Genomic DNA, 19,897 nt, shown 5'->3' with positions numbered 1-19,897 from the left:
AGCCTTTTAAACATGTTTTAAAATTAATTTTACATTTTTAATGACACATTTTATGAGGTTGACGTAGACAGGTGACACAAGACAGATATGAATGGCTTTATTCCTACAACCATATACATACACACATTATACAGTAGTTCCAGAAATATACAGTACAGTTTTTCTCTGATTGTCATTCTTTTTGTTTTTTTTTATATATATATTGGAACAATCATAACAACACAGGAGGCCGCACCTGCGAGATGAGAGTTATGACAAGTAATATACCCTTTTCATCAAACTCATTTTTACAGCTTCTTAGGAGATGTTTTTTTTTTTTAAAGGTCCAATATCTCTCACGAATACATACGGCTCCAGGTGTAATGCACATGGACATCATATGATGACCATATAAGGGCATAGGGGCGGGGTATTCGGACATGAGTCGGAAGCAACCTCATAGGATGACCATATAAGGGCATTGGCGGGACCTGAAGTGATGTCATGCCCATATGTGAGGAAGTCAAAATGAGTTTGACCAAAAGGTCCTATTTCTCATGAATAATAATAAATACGTTTGTTAAAATCCTGGAGGGGGGGGGGGGATTATTAGCCCTTCACAAAGACAGCAGCGCGCTCTGCTGTCGACTGAAATTGACAGCAAGCAGCCTCCGGGCTGGCATTGCAAATATCACGCGACCAAACCGAGACAACTGGTGAGCCGTGAACGCGTGCCCAAAGCCACGTTGACGTCAATTTCAGTTGTCAGCAGGGGGCGGTGTTGAATACAATGTTAGCGTGTTTGGACTAGTAAGAGCACATAGACCGTATTACTGCAAATACATTTTTCAACTTGACTTCCCGTTTAAGGCCTTTTCACACTGCACTTAGTAACACACTGGTGGAGTGATCGCAGAAGAGCAACAGACCAACTCGTGGGAAAAGCCTCCCTGTCAAATCCTGGTTAGCTGCGACACGAGCGATACCAAATACGAGCAAGCTTGCACTCGCACACGTCGTCCTTGAACACCAAGGAAACAAGTGCAGTGTGAAAAAGATTTTCCACACACGTGCTTCATCACATCTCCATTTGACGGAACAGCAAAACGGCGGCTTTTCCAGGCTTTTAAAGTGACTGCAGTCAGTGGCTTTGGCGTCAAGTCTCTTTGGTCGTGCAGTCTCTGGTTACCATGGCGACCAGACATCGAACCAGACCCTTCTGGTCGTTTGTGAAGTGCAAACGTCAGCATCGTACGTCCTCCCCGTCGCTGCCGTCCGCGTTGAACACCTCGTCCATGTCCTCCTCGGCATCACCATTTTGTCTCTCGCCTGCCTCGTCCTCCATTTTGATCCTCAACTCGGCCTGTTCCGTCTCCATGTCCGCAGCGGCGTCACTTCCTGTCGCCGCTTTCTCCGCAGTCGTCCCGTCCTCGCAGTCGTCCTCCGGCTCCGTCACGACGTCTTCTGCCAAACACGTTTCCTGCGCCGCTTGCGCCGCCTCTGCCGCCTCCTTGGCCTGGCGGATGCAGTTGATCCACTGCTGCTTGTTGAAGGCGTCGCTGGCCTGGAAGCAGTGACTCTGCGGCGCACCCCCCGAAACACGGTACGACACGCGGAAGAAGTTCTTTGCTGCCGGGACACAAAACATGAGGTGCTTATGTGAGGCAAACACACCCTGTCATAACAAAACAAAGTCTTGAGGCCATTTGGTGTACAATTGTCAGCAAATCAAACAATCCTTCTGTTTTGCTTGCTTTACTTCCCTTTTTTTTTTTTTGCAACATATAACTACTAGCTATGTTTTTTTTTGGTCCATTAATGTTTACAAAAATAAAGATATGAATTGCAAGCAGTAATTTGATATTATTGTATAATATAGGACCGGGTATCGATTCAATTTCGATTTTTCCGATTTGATTTGATTCACTTCAATTCCAATATTGATTAATTCCGAAACATCAATTCTTCTCTCTCCAAAAAGAAAAGAACATCAATTCTTCTTAAATATCAAGGATATGATAAAAACTCCACAAACATTATATTCCAAATAAAATGTTGCTGAAGTCGTAACTGGTTAAATGATTTAGTTTAAATGATTTAGTTTATTAATGAAAGTAATACGTTATAATCACTTAATAGTTACACAAACATTGACATCAGCAAGGATGAGATGAAAATATTTTCATAATTATAATTCAATAATATTAAATATACATTTTTAAAAATTCCGAATTGTCTTAAAGTGCAATAAGTTAGAGCTTTCATAAATGTGAGAAAATACTTTTAGATTGTATTGTATTTGAACAGTACGATACAAAAAAAATGCCTTTAAATTAAAATTTTATTATGAATTTATGGAAAAAAAGAGATATTAAAATAATAGATTCATGGTTTAATGAATCGATATCAGGCTGGAAAAGGAAACTTGTATTATATATAATTAATTATATTAAATTTGACAATACTTTGTCATTTCGTATTAAATTTGACAACAGCGAAAAATCATAAACATGAAGAAAAAAAAAAACTTAAATACTGGCAAATTTCAGGTAAGGGCCAATAGCAAGTGTTCGCCGTATGCCTGGACATGTTTGTGAAGCGTTTGGCCTTGGCGGAGGTATGCAGCATTTTGTACAACCAACGGCCCGAGACTTTTGCAGCGGCTGGTTGTCCGGCCAATACTGACTGCGCTCGTTGTTGCTGAACGCTCCCCGGATGGACCCGCCCACTCTCATCTCGCCGTCCAATAGGTCCTCCAGGTCCAGCTGGCGGATGGCGATGGGTTGCCGGCACAACTGGTAGCTGACGGGCTGCTCGTTGAGCGAGACCGATCGGGTGATGACCAGCACGTCCTGGAACAGGAACACGTGGAGCTTCTGCACATGGAACAAGAGTCAAAAATGTTAGAGGGAAACATTCGTTCACATTTTGCCACTTCTCCTGAAATTTCTAAATTCTAATTGAAATGTTTGTGCGTTTTTTTTGCACTGCCAATTTGAAGTATGGACATTTATTTACCTGATTTATTGATTAATCCCAAAAATAAATCAACAGGTTTATTATTATTAAATAGCCATTAGTCGCAGTCTGAATCGGCTCGCCAGCATTTTTTGCACAACATTCCTGCAGAAATGGCAAAGTGTCGTCGTAAAAGTCTTGCTAACCAGTCCTCGGTTGTTCTTGAGCTCGCCGTGGCAGCTGAGCGTCCTGGAGCGCTCGATGAGGGCGTCCCTGTGGCCCACCTCGGTGAACAGCAGCCGGTCCTTGTAGAACTGACACTCGGACTCGCCCGTGCGCTTGTTGATGTCGGCCAGCGCGCTCTGGACGAGCAGCATCTGTCACGGCAGCGGCCGGCGCACAAAACAGGACTTTGGTCACTTGGAGGCCCACAAGAAGACGGCCATTGTACTGCACAAATAATGGCATCCATCACTTCGGGGTTTTTTTTTAACTACTGTATTTCCCAAATTATTAAATATTATAATTTAAAAAATATATATATATATATATATATATATAAAAATTGTGGAAAAGTGTTTTGAGTTTTTTTCAAGAGAAATTTGTAATATTTTATATTAAGCGAAATTATAATATGAAAACAAAGCCACATTTTTAGTGTGCAAAAAAAACATGTTATTTGAATGTCATAGTTAAAAAAATAAAAAATAAAATATATATATATATTTATATACATTTGGAAATTATAGTTATGAGAATAAAGTCGTTTTCAAAAAATAAAAAAGTAACTTCAAAATAATGTTGTAATGTTACGAAAAGTTTTTGTTAGAACAAAATAATGTAAAAAATGTTTTTATCAAACATTGGTGTTAAAAAAATATTTAAAAAAATTCAAAGAAAAAGTTATTATGGAAAATAGTTTGAGAAAAAGTTGTACTAGTAGTTCGATACTCCTCTTTTACCCGACCGATACCAGTACTCACCACTGGAGTAGTCTGTACTGATATCACTAACACTTTTGATACATAAAATTTTCCCCCAAAAATAATAACAAAGAATTTAAAATAAAGATCTACTTATCTCAATGTAGCATTTTTCTCAAAATTGCATGAAATGAATGGCCTTTTTTCATTCTTCCAATTTGGACTTTTTAGTTCCTGATTGCAAAACGGCCACAAGAGGGCGACTGATGCGAGTACCGATACCTTGAAATAAGGCCGCGTATTGGCCCTGAAAAGTCAATTGTCAATTTTAACAAGATCCTAGCGCTGAAGTACATAAAAGTAAAAACAATTTTAAACAGAGAAAAAACATTCCATGGCATCTACGGAATAAAAAGAAGCAAATGTGTGCAGAGTGCGGGTTTCCCCTCACCGCCCGGTCCAGGTGCAGGCGGTCTCGGTGTTGCTCGTGCGTGTGCTTGAGGATCTCCCGCAGCAGCAGCGGGTACTTGACCAGCCGGCTGCGAGGGATGTCCAGGAAGTTCCACAGGTCCAACTTCCTGCTGAAGGGCGACTGCTGGCAGCGCTGCAGGAAGTCCTGCACCCGCCGGTCCTGCTTCTTCTGGTCCAGCAAGGCCTTGGCCCAAACCTGGTTGCTGCAGTACGCCGTGTACGACGACAGACACGGCAGCTGCACGCACCCACGCACGCAACGATAACAATTTTGATACTGTGCTGCATCTCAAGAAGGTGATTGTGCGTCTATAAAACCTGAAAAAAATACTTTTACAAACTTTGTTGAGAATATGTACTTTGGGTCATTCAAATAAAGTCATGTTTTTAACGGCCTTTTGAGCTACTTTTAAAATGTGAAAATGTGAAAAATGTGGAAAAAGTGAAAATGTCCAATCGATCGCTTGTCTAAAACGCATTCATTTTCTCAAAATGGTCTGCTGTCAGTTAAGTAAGACAAAGTAACGGTGGTCAACTTCATTCTTGACGCTGTTGTGAGTCTTCACTCTTCATTCAAAACAATGAAAGAATATTTTGATTGAAAATCATCTGTTTAATAAAACACATTCATTTTCTAAAATTGACTGCGCTCGGTTCATTAAAACAAAGTAATGGCGGTGAGCTTCATTGCGTGTGTAGCTTTGCTCTTCATACAAAAATGTGACAAGAATTACAAAAAAAAAAATTCCCAAAGTTTGCGAGGACTGCTTAAATTATGACTCTGTAGCGAGTCTTCAAACTTCAACCTCAAAACTTTACTTTTATGAACAATCATTCATTCAAACCAGTTCATTTTCCAAAGTGGCTCATTAAAACAAAGTAATGGCGGCTAGTTTATACTTGACGCTGTTGTCAGTCTCTGCTCTCCGTCCAAATTAGTGAACGTATAGTTTGATTGTCATCTGAGTAGAAGCTAACCTTCATTTCTGCACTTTGTTCATTAAAAACAACAACAACAAAGTAACAACATTTCATCCTCACCCAGTCGGTCAGGATCTGTCCCACGTGTTCCGTGGAGCCGTCCGGTTTCCTGGCCTCGCAGAGGCGACGCAGCAGGTCTGAGGACGCACAGAAATAATGTGCTCGCTCAGCACTCGGGCTGTCGGAACGAGAACCGGATCAGGGCATTGAACCCGCGCGCTACCTTCATGAAGGGGGATCAGTGAGTCCAGGGTACCGAAGATCTGGTTCAGTTCTTGCTCGGTCATGATGGACAGCTTCAGCATGGGGCCGTGGTAGGCCTGCAGAAAACACACCCAAATATGACAATTGGGACGGGTTTGTGTGTATGTAGAAACGAAAGCATCCAAAAGGGTTTTTGTTGACCTTTTTTGCCAATTTCAGATCCTCCACCAGATCTTGCTCGCCCTGAGCCAACTCGAAAATGGCCTGCAATGGAAAGAAACAGCTGAGTATGAGTATCCAATGGAGATTTTTATTTTAAACAAAAATAAAAATGGGAGTTTTTCTCAATATTTTTAATCTTAGTAATTAAAATTATATATACAGTATATACATAACAAAATAATAACAAATATTTTACTTATGAAAATATGATTCTGAAATATTTGTTTGAACACTTTTTTTATTTTCTTATATTTTTTATGCAACAATTTCAGAAAATTGGTCCCGCCCACATCACGAACTAACTAAAGTATTATGAATATGATAATGATGATATAATCCAAAATTTGGTTAAAAAGTCTTGCTTTTTCAAGAAAATGCTGTTTTCAGTCAGAAAAAAATAAATATGAAAATATTGTTGTTGTTTTGGCAAGGTATTGCTGAATCTGTCAAAATCATCCCTCAACAAGTGATGTGGGCGGGATCAATTTTCTGATTGGCTAGATGGCTAAAGGAAAAAAATACACAAAGAACTGCATAAAAATATGAAAAAAATAAAAAATATGTTCCAAAAATATTTCTGAATCATATTTTCATAAGAAAAATTGTTTTTTATTATTAGTTTATTATTTTGTTATATGTGTTATATATATTATGTTGGAGATTTTATATATATATATATATATATATATATATATATATATATATATATATATATATATATATATATATATATATATATATAAATATATATAAATATAATTTTACTGTAGTGTAGTAAGAGATATTTATTGATATCTACAATTTAGGCACACAGAAATAATTGATTGATTGATTGATTAGTTGGTTGGTTGATTGACTGATTTAAAAACAAAATTCTTGCTTGCACTTTTTCATAATTTTCTGTGATTTTTTTTGAACGCGTGTCCTATTGCTGATGAAGAGGTAATGAATATGACGGTACGAAAGGAACGTGACCTCCTGCCGCTTGATGTCTTTGGGGCTGAGCGTTTGCGCGGCTCCCAGGTGGACGTCAAAAGTCTCACTCCAGAGTTTGCTGTCGCGACGCTTGGCGGTCGCCGTGGCAACCCTGGATGCCGTGGAGCCGCAGGACGAAGACGAAGACGAAGAAGAAGAAGAAGAAGCAGAAGAGGAAGAGGAAGAGTTGGATTTGGCCGCTGAGGTCACACGCGTCTTCATGGAGGAGGAGGAGGCGAGAGGAGCTGCAGGAGGAAGAGGAGGAGGCGGCGGAGGAGGAAGAGCTCGTTCCGTCCGGAAGCTGATGGAGCGCTGCGGGAGTTCACGTCCGTCAGAAGAAAAACAACAGACGGCTTTGCCGGGTTTTTGGGTTTTTGGAGGCTCACCTGCAGCGACTGGCCGAACCTTTTGAGCGGCGCCGTCTTGATGGGCAGGAGGCTGGCCAGGGACGTCACCCTGGAGACCAACGCTTTACTGCGTTTGCCGCTCGGCTCCTGAAAACCAGTACGGGTCATCACATTCCAATTTCGACTGCCATGATCATCGGCAATGTTGACATTTCGAATGCTGCTGCATATCTAATGAAGCGCTTTCTCAACTCGTAGTCAGCCAACCACCAGGGGGTGCTGCATGGTTAGCTTTCTAAATAACAATGCTAGGCTATATGCTAATTGCTATAATAAGATTGGCATTGTGTTGGCCCACAAATAAAAAAAAAGTAAAATTTTTCACGGAAATAAATTTTTACCAAGATGATAATAATATAAATATAGTTATAACTGACGACACACTATCTAGCAGTATTATTAGCTCCACAAGCTAATATGGAAGCTAAGACGTTCATGCTACGCTAGTATGACCTCAAAGCCCGACCAAGTCGCAATCAATATTTCTCGTCATACTTGTGTTCACAAGGAAATCAAGTGTGAAAACAACATTGATGATTGAATCCAGCATCGGCAGACGTAATTAACCGGCCAGCAGGTTGACGTTCAAGGTCACTTTCAGTTTGAGCAACAACATTTGACGCTTTGGATTGTGTTCACAGGCTGGTACACGTTCGCGATGCTTTTGCAATCATCTGGAATCTGCTCAGAAAAGTCAACTGGTTCCACATCACGACATTTGCCTGGAAACTGAGATAGTAAACATTGATATTTTTCCAATAAAATGTCCTCATATTACAAAAATAAAAAATAAAAATTCCCAGGGGTCAAAAAGTGAATACAAAATCTAATACAAAATCTAATTCTGAAAAATAATTTTTCAAGATACAAGAGTCTTTAGAAAAGCCCGCACCTTTTATAAGAATAAAAATATTTTGATCAGGGTTTTTTAAAACTAGAATTTTTTTTCCAATAACAAAGATGCAACATTACGAAAATATTGAAAATAAGTCTCATAAAAATGAAAAATAAAGTCTAGAAATGACTAAGTCATAAAACATTTTTTTTTTTAGATTCGTTTTATTCTTATACAACAAAGGTGAAAATATACTAAAGTATTTATGAATAATAAAGTCAAATTGGGGGAATGAAAAAGTCTTACACTTAAAAATAAGTAATACAATTCTGAAACTAAACTTTCTTATCAAGGCTTATTAAAGCTCGTTAAAAAATAAGTTTTCTTAGAGTGGTATAGTAATATTTTGAAAAGAAACAAAATGATAATTTTATGAAAATAGTCAGGAAAACACACACAAATGAAGTCATGTGTTTTTCAAGGAAAACGTTTTAATATTACACAAATAAAGTTAATGAAACCTTGTGAGAACAATTTTATAGACATGTTTTTGCTATTCATAATGGAAACAACTCTTATTTTTTTCTGACTATGTAAATAAATTTTTTAGATGAAGTTAGAAGTTCAATTTTCTGCAAAAAAAAGAAGACTAAATGGACAATTTGAATTGCATTTCCCGGAGATGATGCTCATGTCATAATACTGCATTTATTATACGCGACAGCACAACAGCAAAATGCAACGTATTTTGTTTTTTCTTGTCATACCAGCACTTGTTTGCTCCCGTGCTTGCTGCCCCCCACCGAAGACGCGGACTTCACGTTGCGTACCAGCAGATCCGAACGCTTCTGGCCGGCAACCATGATGCTCCGAAAAACAAACAAACAGAAGCCACTGGCCGCAACAATCTGCGATCCAAGACAACTCCAACGACAGCTCAACTCCTCTGCTGCTGCTCACAACAACCAAAACGAGCTTCATCCCACTCGTAGCTTCTCTCGCTCGCTCTCTCTCTCTCTCTCTCTCTCTCTTTGTGACGCTCACTCGCTCACTCATCGCTTTTTCTTTCTCTCTCCGACTCATCACCTCGTCATTCTTTCACTGCGATGCCTTCCCACCTTTTCCTTACTTTCTCACAGAATAATTAAGGAAAAACCTCCTATTTCCCACAACAAAAGGCTTCAACGAAAGAAAATGATTTGACATAAAAAGGGACTAAAAAGAAATGACAGTAATTCTCCTTTTTTCTTTTGAAATGTTGCGAGTGCTTTCATAAATGAAATAAAATAAATAATGTCTTCATATTTATTTTAATTAACAAAAGTACCATAAATTATTTGTGATTACATTTTTAAAAACGCAAAAATCAATAGCATATTTTTTATTGTATATTTTAGGAAGAAGTTGTAAAATTAAAATTATAAATTGTATTATTTTTTAGATTAAAAAAAAGTCTCACTTTTAAAGAAAAAAAAAGTTATAAATACTACAATAAAGTTTGAGGAAAAAGTCTTACTTTTAAAAATGTCATAATATTACAAAAACAAACTTTTATTTACAAACAATCGAAAGAGACTAAATGTGTAATATTTATTAGATAAAAAGTCTTATTTCTCAAGGTTACAAAAATCCCTTTTATTAAAAATCTTCTTTTTTTTAATAAGATTATTTTAAGGTGAGAACAATAAATGTGTTTGTTTTTTTAGAATAGTCATATTTTCTCATTTTGGAAATAACTTTTTCAATACAAAAATATTAAGCTAAAGCTACTTTTTTTGTTAGAAAAAAAAATCTCACAACAATATATATATATATTTTTTTTAAGTCCTATTTTTTCAACAAAGTTGTCATTTTCCAAAAACATTGAATTTAGAAGAATTTTATTTTAAAAAAGATTGTTTTTTTTCCCAATAAAAAAACGACCACTGTAAAAAAAATAACAAAAAAATAAAAAATAAAATAAAAAAGGTCATCATATGAAAAAGGCATTTTTTCCCAGTCTAAATAAACAATATAAAAGAAAATAATATCAATACTTAGTGCTGTTATTATTTTTGTAAGCAATTAGTGTGTGCGTGCATGCGTGTGCGATGTGAGGAACGCAACCGTGGCCATTGTGTCCCATTTCGAGTGGTCTCCATGGATTCATGCTCGGGCAGTGACTGGTCTCCGAGTCAGCGACCTTCCCGCATGCCATTTAGCCTTGAGGTCAAAATGGCCACCGCTCTGATTCAGCCGCATTGTCTGACCACAAGACGTCGGGGACACGCCTCGACGCCGACTAAACATGGCTTACGTTAAAAAACGCACAGCAGACTCTGATCACTTGATCGAATCAGTCTAACTTCTGTCAGTAGACTCAAATGATTCAGTTGAATCGATTCACTGGCTCAAGTTAGTGGACTCGCCGGTTGGCTAAATGCTGCACACTGAGATGATTCGGTTGAATTTAGTTCACTAACTCAAGTTAGTCGACTCACTGGGAACACGGCAGATTCAGAAGATTCGAATTGAATCCGTTCACTGACTCAAGTTAGTCGACTCACTGGGAACACGGCAGATTCAGAAGATTCGAATTGAATCCGTTCACTGACTCAAGTTAGTCGACTCACTGGGAACACGGCAGATTCAGAAGATTCGAATTGAATCCGTTCACTGACTCAAGTTAGTCGACTCACTGGGAACACGGCAGATTCAGAAGATTCGAATTGAATCCGTTCACTGACTCAAGTTAGTCGACTCACTGGGAACACGGCAGATTCAGAAGATTCGAATTGAATCCGTTCACTGACTCAAGTTAGTCGACTCACTGGGAACACGGCAGATTCAGAAGATTCGAATTGAATCCGTTCACTGACTCCAGTTAGCAGAATTACCGCAAAGACACAACAGACTCAGATGATTCATTTCAATTGCGTCATTATCTCGAGCTGGTGGATTCACACGAAAACACATCGCAGACAGAAAAGATTCCGTTGAACTGGCTCCCTGACTCGTTCGGCCAGACTCAGTTGCTCGTTTTTTTTTTTGTTTTTTGTTTTTTACATCTTTTTAGTATTTGATGGCATTAAACGAACGACATTGACTCAAGTGAAGCGACTCTCTGAGGCAGAGTTTCTTTTTCATGCCTCGTGTGATCCAGTAGAAGAGCAGGATAAAAAAAAACTGTGTCCCACAATGGTTTGCGTGCCATCCAATAATTGCTCAGGCAGCATGTGACCCCGCCCGGCAACAAGTTCATTAAAAACAAGTCAATAATGAATTTAGATGACTTCAACTGGCTCCATGGCCGAGCAACTCACGTGTCGCTTTCCACAGCCGGCCTGGGAACATTTTCGAAAGTGCTAAACACGGATTGGTCAGCTCAATCCCAGATCAGGTCATCATTTTCAAATAATAATAATAATAATAATAATACATACTGCTTAAATCGTTTATAGGAAGGCCCTATAGAAAATGCCTGCATGGATGGAAAGTAATAATTCATGGCATTATTTAATTTTATTATTTGTAATTATTTTACTTTTGATTAATTAAAAGTAACATTTGTATTTGAAATTATTTGTTTTAATGTTTTTAGTTAATAATTTAGAATAAATTAATTGACAAATTGCTTCATGATATACAGAAAATGAATAAACATAAAAAAAACGGCAAATTGAAATGCAACTAATAACATTTAAAAGTACAAATAAAATAATTTTAACTAGCTATTTTAACTAATGTAATTATAATCAATTAACTACATATGTAATTGGAAAAATGTTAAATGTCTATGTAAAATGGTTTCTTTTACTATATTAATATTTCTTATAATTAGCAAATTGTCTAATAAGATGAATGATTAAAATAATAATGCATACAGTCTTATGAACCACTTTTAGGAGGAAAAAAAGCAAAATAATGCAAAAAGTAAAGTTAGTTTTAATACAGTAGTCTAATACAAACAAAAAATTAAGCATTTTTTTCATGTTGCACTATTTGCAATTAATTTAATTATAATTAATTAACCAATTACTGAATACAATAGAAAGCTCAAACATACAAAAATATGAAATCCATTTTTAAAAGTGAATCTGAGGAAGAGACGTCGAAATGAATGCAACAACTTTGACCTCCTTTTACACGTGGGGGGCGAGGGGGTTTGATGTGTGGGGTGGGGATGGGGGGGGGGGGGGTCGCGCATCCTGTGCTGGCTTCGGCAAAGCTGGAAACGCCCGGGAAGGAACTGGCGGCCGCGCTTAAAATACAAAAATGCACACATGTGCAAACCACGCCACGATTGGGGACTGAGAGAGCAGCCAAAGGAGCAGCCCCCCCCTCGCCCCCCTCGCCCCCCTCGCCCCCACCCCTTCAGGGTGGCAACCTACAACTAAAATTAAAACTGTAGACAAAAAGAAAAGACCGAGCGCATTGTTGCTAATGTATGAGTGTGTCATCAAGGTCACATGACCTACATTCAGACTACTACAAAGTCAAACAAAAGTTGGCGTCAGACAACAGTGAGCATCAAAATCAGGGCGGGGCAAGAACATTTTGATTGCTGCTCTTTAATCCGGCCCAGGAAGCAGTGGCATTTTCAAAAGATGAATATATTTCTTGCACTTATTTAGCCCAAAACATGAGTTTAATTATTTCATTAATTAATTAGAATTACATTTATTGTGAATAGTGAAAAAAGAAAACAAAAAAAACAATTAAAACAGCTTTTTCTATTTGTTGTTATTTAGTTTTAAGTTATAAAAAATTTAATAAATGTTTTTATATATATATATATATATATATATAGTAATTACATTTTTTAATACTAATACTAAGATTTTTTTAATTAAAAAAAATAAGTATATAAAATAATTCTTTAAAAAAAAAATAATTATTAATTCAATGAATTTATAATGTTCGTCAATTATAAGCTAATTTTTTGTATTCGTGAGCTGCCACAATCCACTGCGTGTTGCTGGATCGTTTGGGTTCAAATATCCGTCGGTCAGAAATGCTATGACATCCACGCTCGTTTCGCCAGCTTCCCTATGGCGTTTTCCATTGATGGTTAGCATGATGCTAGCACACGACAGGGTAGTGAAGTTTGGTGAAGAGCAGAAGTTGAACTTACATTGATGTCCAGAGTGCAGAGGCTGAGCGAGTCTGCATCTCTGCTGGCCTGCTTCCTCTTCTTCTGAAATGCACAAAAATACAAAATTCAGGTTACAAATGGCTTTTTATTTTTTTTATTTTTTTTACATTAATTATATATATATATATACATATACGCGTTTTCTTGTTTCGTCCGTGATCACTTTCTGCGACATCACTTAATAAGGACACACTTACACTTTCAAATACAACTCATCGGCTAAATGAGACGAGAAGGCGTAACGAAACAAAACACGTGGTCGCATGGAAACTGCGTTATCTGCTGGGAAGTGTGCGACACGGTTTCCTGCAGGTCGCCATGGCAACAAAACACAAAGAAACCAACACACAGCATGTGTGGACAACAGGACGAGAGGAGACGAGGACAAGACGCAAGCTGTGCGATACTTGAGATTTTAAATGCAAATATTGGCGCCAGTATCATCGATACCAAGTACTTTGAGGTTCATAAAATATTATTGTATTTTAAATCAATTGTCCTTTTAAATAACTTTTTTTGTTGTTGCAAATTAAGACTTTCTAGTTGGGTTCTTAAACATGCCACAATGTAGGCCTAATATGTATCGATACGATAACGATATTACTCACTTTAGTATCGATTCTCTCAATACTTGGATGGATCTGACAGACGAGGGATGTTGTGGCTACAAACAATCTCAGGAAGTTTTGCGCGTGCGTTCGCGTGCGTGCACTTTGTTGTTTTGGACGTTACGTAAGCCGACAAAGTTTACCTTTGACTCACTGCATGGGCTTCTTGTAGGACAATTAAGAAGTTGAAAAAAAATGAGACGCATGAGTCACCGTTTGCGCTATGTCAGGAAAGTTCCAACGAAAAGCTCAATTTTTGCAGGTAGTTAGTGGACTAACTAGTTGGTTAAATACTGAAGACTAGAGTCGGTTTACTAACTCAAGTTTGTGGACTCACTAGAAATACTTTGTGGACCCGGATTTGACACCTCGGACGGCGGGCTCATCTTTTATTTTAATTTTTAATTTTTTTGTTTAACCAGCTTGGAAAGGTCACAGTTCATCTGTTTTGGGGGTTTGGTCATGTGACGCTAAAAGGTCAGCAATAAAGTCAAGTAAAAATACTTTTAGGGCTGCAACTAACTATTAATTTAAGAATCAATTCATCAATTGACTACTTTGTCAATGTGTCGATCAATTTGATAAAAAAAAAAAAAAAAGCATTTTCAGCAAAATCAACAAAAAGGTTGATTATTGTTTTCAAAAGTAAAAGCAGATGTTTGCACGTCTTATTTTAAAACAAAAACAAAATCAGTCTTCATGGAGGACCACAGAAATATGAGACGATTTAATGTTGAGATGCCAAAATTCTGAGGATTTGAACAATTAACTCATTAACAATTAATCAAAGATAATAATCTCATAATAATCATTAAACGTTGCACATATAGTTGCTTTTAAAATCATGTAATCAATTAGGTAACTAATTTAATCAAATAATCAGTTAGGTAACTGAGTTACTTTAAAATCTAATAATCAATTTAGTAACTACATTAATCAAATTATCAGTTAGGTAACTAAGTTACTCTAAAATTCAGTAATCTAAGTTACTTTAAAATCAAGTAATTAATTAGGTAACTAATTTAATCAAATTATCAGTTCGGTAGCTTAGTTACTTTAAAATCAAGTAATCAGTTAACTAAGTTACTTTAAAACCTAGTAAGCAATTAGGTATTTAAGTTGATCAAATGATCGGTTAGGTAACTAAGTTACTTTAAAAGCAAGTAATCACTTAGTCAACCAAGTTACATTAAAATCAATTACTGTAATCAGTAAAGTAACAAAGCTACTCGATGAAGGTAACTATGGCAACTCTAGTCCACGTAAATTATCGTCCTAGTCAAGGTAAAGCAAAACCCATTTTTTGTCTTCAAGAAGAAAAACCACAGGACGAACTCTGGTCCACATTGTTGTGCTCATTTGAAATTTGTGACTCACCCGATAGTAAAGGAACAGACAGCAGCCCATCATCAGCGCCGCGCAACTGACACCGGATTCGCAATTCTTCTTCTTGCTCTACATGAGCCGTCGAGCACGCGAGCGCTCAACGGCCTTCTTGTCGAACGCTGGCCGAAGAACAGGAACCCGCCAGCATTGCGCGCGACCACTCAACACATTTGTCGGACAAACAGGAAGTGATGTCGGCGCGGGGGAAAAACAGGCTAAAATTAGGAGCTCCGGGAGACGCGGAGACCCCGGCGCAAGGAGGACAACAACAAGGCCATTAAAGAAAAACGTTCGAACCAGGTTGACCTCCGTGACCTGACATTTAGCATCAGGCTGCAAATGGCCCAAAAGTGGATTTCAAATCACGCATTTTGTATTTTATGTCTGAAATCTTGTAATTATGATGCATTTTTGTCAAAAATGTATTTGTATTATTTAACTTTTTGTGTGTGTGTGTATTTTCATGTAATTTTATGAATTTCCTCCGCGATAATCATTTTGCATTTTTTTGTCTTAATATTCATAGTATTTCGTAATATTTTCTATATATTTTTTTTAATTTATTGTCTTGTTTTGCTTTTCTTTTCTTTTTAATCTATGAGCAATATGAGCAAACAATAAAATACAAAGGACATTTTTAGCACACAAATGCTAACGTTACTAGCATGTAGCATCATGGCCAACGACGCCTTTGTTTTTTTTTTCATGCAAATCCAAAAATACCTTTGAAATGCTGAAAGATACTCGCAAGCTTCAAATCGTTACGACTTCGCTTTTACAACCTTTTAAGAAAATTAAGAACATTCAAATATCAGCCTTCCAGTTAAAAACAAATTTTTCTTGCCACAAAACTTCTAAAGATTTTCCATCTTTCCTTTGAGAAGGAATGCGAAATGAAATAAGAACAAAAGACTTTTGCGGCTACTGTAAACCCACGATTAGCGTTGGCTCATTGTTTAAGACGTGTATGCTAACTCTGGCTTGAGAAAAAAAAAACAATAGAAGGAAATGGAAGAGGCCAAGAGTACGATATTAATCACAATACGGTAAACCTATACCAGTTTTAGTGCGTGCGTGCGTGCGCGTGCGTGTGTGTGTGCGTACCCCTCTAAATGAGCAGCCGTCAGCTGAGGGGAAAGAGGATGACGTCTTCTTTTGCGGCCTCCACCTGAAGAGACACATGGTAAAGATGAAGGGGTATGACATCATCCATCCATCCATCCATCCATCCATCCATCCATCCATCCATCCATCCATCCATCCATCCCTACCCTCACCAACGCATACACATACACTCATAAAGAATTTTGAATTGTACTCCTGTTAGTCATTGTATTATTGTCATTTACACAATTGTCCACTAGATGGCGACATTGTATTGCACGGAGAAAAAAAAACAGAAACGTCAACGTTACAACTTGGACGCAAAATTGGAAACGCTTCACGATTGTGCGTGTCATCCTTTCGTGTATCGTTCCAATTTTAATTTGTATGTCACCAACGAGACACAAGTTGCATTTGATTATTATATATAGCATAACCACCCTAAACTATCCATAGTGGCGGTGTGAAATGCTCAACTCTCTTCTTTGACACGCTCTCGCGCACGCGCCTCACGGGCACGAATGCTAACACGAGCCGTTGAGGAAACTGACAAAGAAATCATATGGACTTTGGCACGATTTAGAAAACGCGTTTGTTTTTTAATTCAGTTCGTTTTAAAAAGCTTTTAAGGGAAGTTTATGATTATTATTGTTATTTTTTTTATTATTTTTTCGTTTGTTTTATTTTATTTTTTTTAATCCTTAAAATAGTAGTTTAGCCTATATGGAGTATTATAAAGTCAAGTAAACTACAATGGTCAAACTACATAGACCTTCCTTCTTCTGTTATACCGAAATAAATACTTTTAACATGAACCCCAAAAGCTCATGAAATTAACTTAACAAAGATGAAATCGAAGGTCATTCTCATTATAATTATAATTAGGTTTTGTTCATTTTAATGTAAAATGTAGTTTCCAGTTAGGTTTTTTTATTTTAATGTAGTTGTTTAACTATAATAACTTTTCTTGGCACCAACAAATTGACAGGCGACCAGTCCATTGTTTGTCTATGGGCCCTGCACCGACTGGCGACCAGTTCATCATTTGTCCATATTTGCCCTTCCTTCGGGTGATAACCAGTCGGTCGAAAGGCAGGGAAGCGGCAACGCAGCATACCTGCTGCGTAGGCTTTTACGTGGCGGTTATTTCGTGAACAAACAAACGTCTGGCGGTCGGACGACATTCCTGCGAAAGATGGGCGGCAGCCTCGGCGTGCGGCTCCAGTTCCCGTCGAGCGTCTTCAGCTCTCTTTGGCATTTGCCACCACTTCCTGTTTATTTTTCAAACGCAACACGACTGGAACGTGGCCGACGGCGGGTCAGCCGGCCAAGCTACCGCGCAGGCCACATCGACACCATCTGACAAAAATCGGACACAAATCTGGCAAATTGACCGACGTCTGAGTAACTGGCAAAATTGTGACAAAAATTACCACAAAAAAGGGGAAAAGTGGGACAAAAATCAGGCAGAAATCCATGACAACATTGGCTGTGTGATAAAAAATAAATAAAAACAAGTTTGACAAAAACTTGCAAAAAAATCAATCAGAAAAACATTCAAAAAATTTAAAAACATTGACAAATCATGACAAAACGTGGACAGAAAAACTGCATAAAAGTCACAAAAGAACAACAATACAAAAATAACACCAACAAAGGAGCCAAACAAAAAATAACACAATCTGACAATAAAAGAAATACATCTAAATAATTCTATGAACAATAGCATAAAATAAGACAATTTAAAAAAAAAAATCACTAAAGAACAATCTGTCAAAGCTGACAGAATTTTGACAAAAATAGGACAAAATGGACTAAATAAACAAATATCTTTAAAATAATAATAATTTAAAAAAAGATGTAAAGGAGTTTTTGCTCATCTTATTCAATCATATTTGTAAGAATCTGCACATAAAAAAAATCCACCAAAATCATCAAGTTTTCCACTCATTTTTCTTCTGACCTTTTGCCTTCGAGGCAACCCTAAATTTGAAGTCGACAACAAATCCAGATGAGCTTTAAAAAAAACAAAAAAACTTCATGCCAGGGGCTTAGGGGCTTTTTTCTTTCCAGGCTCCGCCCACTGACCAATCACAGCTGCTCTGAATGTGTTTTTTTTTCAAACTCATGTGCCTTTGCTCGCTCAATTGTCTGCTTTTGTGTCCAACTTTGCTACAAAAGTGCTGCCTTCATTTGTGAGTTTCATTCATTTCGTGACTAAAAATCCGCGTGTCAAATCAATTTTCTCCATTCAAATCAATTCAAATGCAACTCATCTATTCCAGCCTCCACAAAAATATGATTTTTTTCCCCTCAAGCTTTTCTAATAGAGTTACCAAATGTATAAAAACACAATCAAACATTTATTAGATCCATCGTTAACAATGATCAAATTCATCAATAATCATTTAAAGACCTTAATTTAAAACGATTCAAATCTTCCAAATTTGTCTTTCAACAGTGAATTACATAATACTTTACATACGTACTGTAGGAATCGTGTGTGTGTGTTGATGTGTGCCTTTAAGGGGCGGGGCCTAGAGGATGACATCAGTGGCTGCAGTCGGTCTGTACGTGAGTGAGTTGTGGTCTACAGCAGCTCCTTGCGAGTGTTCGTATTTTGGATTTGATTGTTTGCACCATTCAATAAATTAATTAATTTTATATATATATAAAGAAAACACTAAATGTAAAAAACACAATAATAGACAAAATGTGCAATTATTCAAAAAAAAAAAATATATATATATATATATACACGTAAATGTTCAGACAAATAAAGAACAAAAATGTGACAAAACAAGGAGAAAAATATTAGTACACAAACCCATTTGAAAGAAATGACAAAGATACATTTTAAAATTACAAAGCGTAAAAAAATGCTAGATGAAACCACAATGAAAAACAGCATTTATAATATTGAATCGATTACGTAACATTAAAATGGCCGCTTATGTGTACTATTACTTTGATTCCTTGATTCTGATTATGACAACTATATGAATGCATCGATTCATACTTCCCCACCCCCATTTTTTTTTTTTTAAAAGTGTAAACTAGAATGGCAACTGTGCCAAAATGAAGTGTGTGGGCACTCACCTGGTGGGGGGGCTGCCATCCATCACCTGCTTGCATGGGACCGCCGTCCCGCCGGCCGGCATTAGCCTCAGTGGGCCCCTCCTTGCTCACTTGCCTTCCAAAATCACCTCCACACCCAAAACAAAACAAAACAAAACAACAACACAACTGAAGCAAGACAAGCTCCCGGTCGCGGTCGTCCTCTCCTCGGCAAACGTAAAAAAAAAGAAAAAAAAAAGGAAAGCGTTTTATCGCAGCCAAAGGTCAAAGTTTGGCTCCAAAAGTTCGCCAGGCTGGAAGAAAAACAACAAGAAGAAGAAACAGCAATAGTGAGTCAACTGTCAAGAAGCTGAATGACTCCAGTCAAGCGAGAGAAAGTCAGTGGAGACACGCTTCCTGTACAAGTTTTCTTTTTTAAGAAAATAAGAGAAAAAACTACGGTGCACGTTAAAAGCCTTAAAAAAAAAAAAAGATTCAAGATTAAAACGCTTTTTCAAATGTTTGAGAAAAATCCCTCCGGTTAATATTTTCAAAAGGTGCGCATTCACGAAGAAAAGGTATTACAAAAACTATTACAATAGATAACAAAAAATAGGATAAAAACATAAAATAAGAACATATTTGACACAAAT

At 37.4% G+C, this 19,897-nt stretch overlaps 1 protein-coding gene across 5 annotated transcripts; it reads right to left on the bottom strand.

Moving 5' to 3' along the window:
* Positions 1 to 63: 63 nt before the first annotated feature.
* On the bottom strand, positions 64 to 19,627 carry arhgef3 (Rho guanine nucleotide exchange factor (GEF) 3). Of its 5 annotated transcripts, none has more exons than XM_086087974.1 (12): positions 19,287 to 19,627; positions 16,188 to 16,251; positions 13,069 to 13,131; positions 7,100 to 7,207; positions 6,714 to 7,025; positions 5,718 to 5,780; positions 5,536 to 5,632; positions 5,373 to 5,449; positions 4,312 to 4,569; positions 3,144 to 3,387; positions 2,666 to 2,855; positions 64 to 1,608 (listed from the first exon to the last, which is right to left on the bottom strand). In XM_086087974.1, the coding sequence occupies exons 1-12, from the start codon at positions 19,346 to 19,348 to the stop codon at positions 1,371 to 1,373; spliced, it is 1,776 nt and encodes a 591-aa protein (XP_085944100.1). In that variant the 5' UTR covers positions 19,349 to 19,627; the 3' UTR covers positions 64 to 1,370. The 5 variants fall into 5 exon arrangements, with proteins under 5 accessions (XP_085944100.1, XP_085944098.1, XP_085944099.1 ...); XM_086087972.1 differs by having other exon boundaries at positions 3,144 to 3,314; positions 19,287 to 19,626; XM_086087973.1 differs by having other exon boundaries at positions 3,144 to 3,314; positions 13,069 to 13,128; positions 19,287 to 19,626.
* Between the last annotated feature and the right edge of the window lie 270 nt (positions 19,628 to 19,897).

The sequence above is a fragment of the Leptonotus elevatus genome, chromosome 10, assembly GCF_054856555.1.
Source record: "Leptonotus elevatus isolate MCC_2025b chromosome 10, RoL_Lele_1.0, whole genome shotgun sequence".
NCBI classification, from domain to species: domain Eukaryota; kingdom Metazoa; phylum Chordata; class Actinopteri; order Syngnathiformes; family Syngnathidae; genus Leptonotus; species Leptonotus elevatus.
The sequence above is the reverse complement of the archived record's forward strand: the minus strand, read 5'-3'. Positions and strand labels throughout refer to the sequence as shown.

Bases quoted from the DNA above. Each gene is read 5' to 3' on its own strand.
- arhgef3 (XM_086087972.1), bottom strand. From the start codon at position 19,348: ATGCCGGCCGGCGGGACGGCGGTCCCATGCAAGCAGGTGATGGATGGC. The intron at 13,132-16,187 runs GTACGCACACAC...TGTGCATTTCAG, and splicing joins ACGGCTGCTCATTTAGAGGG to AAGAAGAGGAAGCAGGCCAG. The intron at 4,570-5,372 runs GTGAGGATGAAA...GGGTGCGTGCAG, and splicing joins GACAGATCCTGACCGACTGG to CTGCCGTGTCTGTCGTCGTA.